The sequence below is a fragment of the Narcine bancroftii genome, chromosome 10 (genome assembly GCF_036971445.1).
Source record: "Narcine bancroftii isolate sNarBan1 chromosome 10, sNarBan1.hap1, whole genome shotgun sequence".
Taxonomy (NCBI): Eukaryota; Metazoa; Chordata; class Chondrichthyes; order Torpediniformes; family Narcinidae; genus Narcine; species Narcine bancroftii.
The window spans coordinates 49,493,688-49,496,658 of record NC_091478.1 but is presented as its reverse complement, the minus strand read 5'-3'; the positions used below and the strand labels follow the sequence as shown (position 1 = coordinate 49,496,658).

The 2,971-nt window shown below is 40.9% G+C and overlaps 1 protein-coding gene across 1 annotated transcript; it reads left to right on the top strand.

The window, feature by feature from the left end:
- Positions 1-563: 563 nt before the first annotated feature.
- On the top strand, positions 564-1,314 carry LOC138744059 (zinc finger protein 239-like; the record flags this gene model as incomplete). Its single annotated transcript, XM_069899552.1, has 1 exon — positions 564-1,314. A coding segment is annotated over one exon (639 nt), but the record flags the coding sequence as incomplete, so codon positions are not given.
- Between the last annotated feature and the right edge of the window lie 1,657 nt (positions 1,315-2,971).

The following is a 2,971-nucleotide window of genomic DNA, read 5'->3' as shown; positions in this document are numbered from 1 at the left end:
AATGGACTACCAGGTGTGCCAGTGGAAGCAGATACGATGGTAGCATTTAAGGGGCTTCTAAATGGATACATGAATATTAAGCAGATGGAGGGATATCTATCATTCAAACAGCAGAGATATAGTTTAATTTGAACATAATGTTCAGCATAGACACGTGCTGAAGGACCTTTCAGTTCCACGTTTTTGTTACGTTGTTGGCTTTTTGATTTTAGTGGAACCAGAGCAAGGTAGAGGGAAGGAAATATTGGCAGGTGATGTTGAATGGGTTTCAAACAGGTATGTTGTGTTGTATCAGATGTACTGCATTAGAGGAATGATAGTACAAAAAAAATAATGAACCAATTAATGTTCTGAAATGTCCTACAGTGACAGTGATGACATGAAGAACTCCTCTTACAGATTATGTGAATGGGAAGATTTGGGAGCTGGAATCACATCCAGATCTGGCCATTCGATTCATTAGGACTTGAATATTATTGTCCTCTGTGCAAAAATAAATACACCCTAGAAAATGTTACACCTTCCACAGCAGATATAAACTGTGTGATCGAGCTGGCAACTGATCATCAAACCTGGAGCGACACAAGGCTACACGCTCCACGAAGAAACCGTGGAAATGTGATGACTGTGGAAAGGGATTCAGCTCACCATCCCAGCTCGAAACTCATAAACGCAGCCACACTGGGGAGAGGCCATTCACCTGCTTATTGTGTGGAAAGGGATTCACTTTATCTTCCAGTCTCCAGTTACATCAGAGAGTTCATACAAACGAGAGACCTTTTAAATGTTCTGACTGTGGAAATTGCTTTAAAATCTCTGCAGATCTGATTAAACACCAACTTGTTCACAGCGACGAGAGGCCATTCAGTTGTACTCACTGCGAGAAGAGGTTCAGACAGTCATCTCACCTCATTCAACACCAGCGAGTGCACACAGGGGAAAGGCCACTTATATGCTCTGTTTGTGGGAAGGGGTTTAGCTCTGCATCCAATCTTCGGACTCACCAGCGAATTCACACTGGCGAGAAAATGTTCTTGTGCTCTGTGTGTGGGAAGGGATTCACTCAATCGTCCAACCTGCTGAGGCACCAGCAGGTTCATACTAAAGAAAGGCCATTCATGTGCTCTGCTTGTGGAAAGGGATTTACACGATCATCACACCTGTTGAGACACCAGAGAGTTCATGTGATTGCAGAGGTTTGATCCTGCTATTTGATGCCACTTTCATTTATTTCTGTTGATGTTGATAGGTTTGTCTAACTGTGGACTTTAATGCTCTTTATGTCTGTCAAATAAATTAATTGTGATGCAAGTACCTTTTTGTATTTATTTTTCCAAGATAAAGTAAGTGATGTTCAGATTTATTGTCAGAGTACATACATAAAATCACATACAACCCTGACCTTCCTTTTCCTGTGGGCGAGGCAGAATGACCACTTGTTGATAGCGGGAAAAAAAAAGACTGTACACAGCATATATATGTAAACAAATAATGAGATGCATCAAGGTACCAATGTTTTTTGAGGATATCTCATTTTTTAACCACAGATTATTTTGGTTCTCCTCTGTGTAATTTCTTGAACCAGTCCCAGCTCTTCAGACTGTCCTGGTGGCCTCTTCTGCTCTTGGTAATCAAGGAAGAGATAATTAATTCTCCCACAATCATTATATGAAAGTGAGATTGTTGATCACTTGCAGTTACAGAATGCACCATGCAATTCACAGCATTTTCTTTCTAAATTGATTACAAGGCTATTCTAAAAGTAAAATGCCATCAATGTGCAAATATGAAATAAAAGTAGAAAATGCAGTGACTATTACAGGTCAATTCTGTGAAGAGAGAAACAAGCAGGGTGGCATGGTTAGTGTCACAATTAGCACAATGCCATTACAGCTCCAGTGGTCAGGGTTCGAATCTGCCACTGTCTCCAAAGAATTTGTATGTTGTCCTTGTGTCTGTGGGTTTCTTCCCACCCTTCAAAACAGTGTTGTAGGTTAATTGAGTGGCACCAGCTCATGGGCCAAAAGGGCCTGTTACCAGGCTGTATGTATAAATTTAAAAAATCGAGCTGTCTGTTCATCAATATTTGTTAGCTTCTGATCATTGCTGTACATGGCTGTCTTTATATGCAGCCATGTTATGATGGAGGGTTATGGGCATTGTGCAGGGAGGTGGGACTAGAAAGGGGTGTTTGGTTCGGTGCGGACTAGAAGGGCCTAATGGCCTGTTTCCGTGCTGTAATTGTTATGTATGTTAAGTTGCACAAAAGCATTGTCTTCCATCTGGCCAGGATAAAATTCAATCTGCTAATACTCTCCTCAACTTTCCATGTAATTAATATCCTGATGCATCTTTGGATATTCTTCCTCACTATCCACAGCAAAACTGTTTTTTGTTACCTACAAACTTTATAATCATGTATCGTGAATTTCCATCCAAGTTAACATAATATCACAAACAGCATGGATCTCAGGACTGTTCTATGTAGTAAACGACCAGTGACAAACATAAATCCCTCCTCCTTCTATTGCCAAATTTGGATCCAGTAAATCATCCCATCTTTAATTGCACATCCTTTATACTTTTGGACTGGCCTGCAATACAAGATCTTGTTAACTTGTCTATTATAAGGGGCAAAAATGGCATTTAGTGGAATGCTATGCTTCTCCTGTGAGGTCAGCACAGTTCATTGTCCAGGACAACAATGCACAATATATGTCCAGTTGCAGTACATCTCAAGGATGTGTGGATTGGTAAGAGTAGCAGCTGGTCTCACTGAGAAGTATATAGCAGGCAGAGAGCCAGAGACAGTTTCAGGGAGATAGTCACATGACAGGTTCAGAGAGATGGTGACTGTCAGGTGATTCCTCCCCTATCTACTTCCTATGTTTGTCCATGTCTAACAGATATTTGGCTACTTGGTGGTGAGGTGTGTGTGTGTATGTAGGAAGGAATAGTCTTTAGAGGAGAA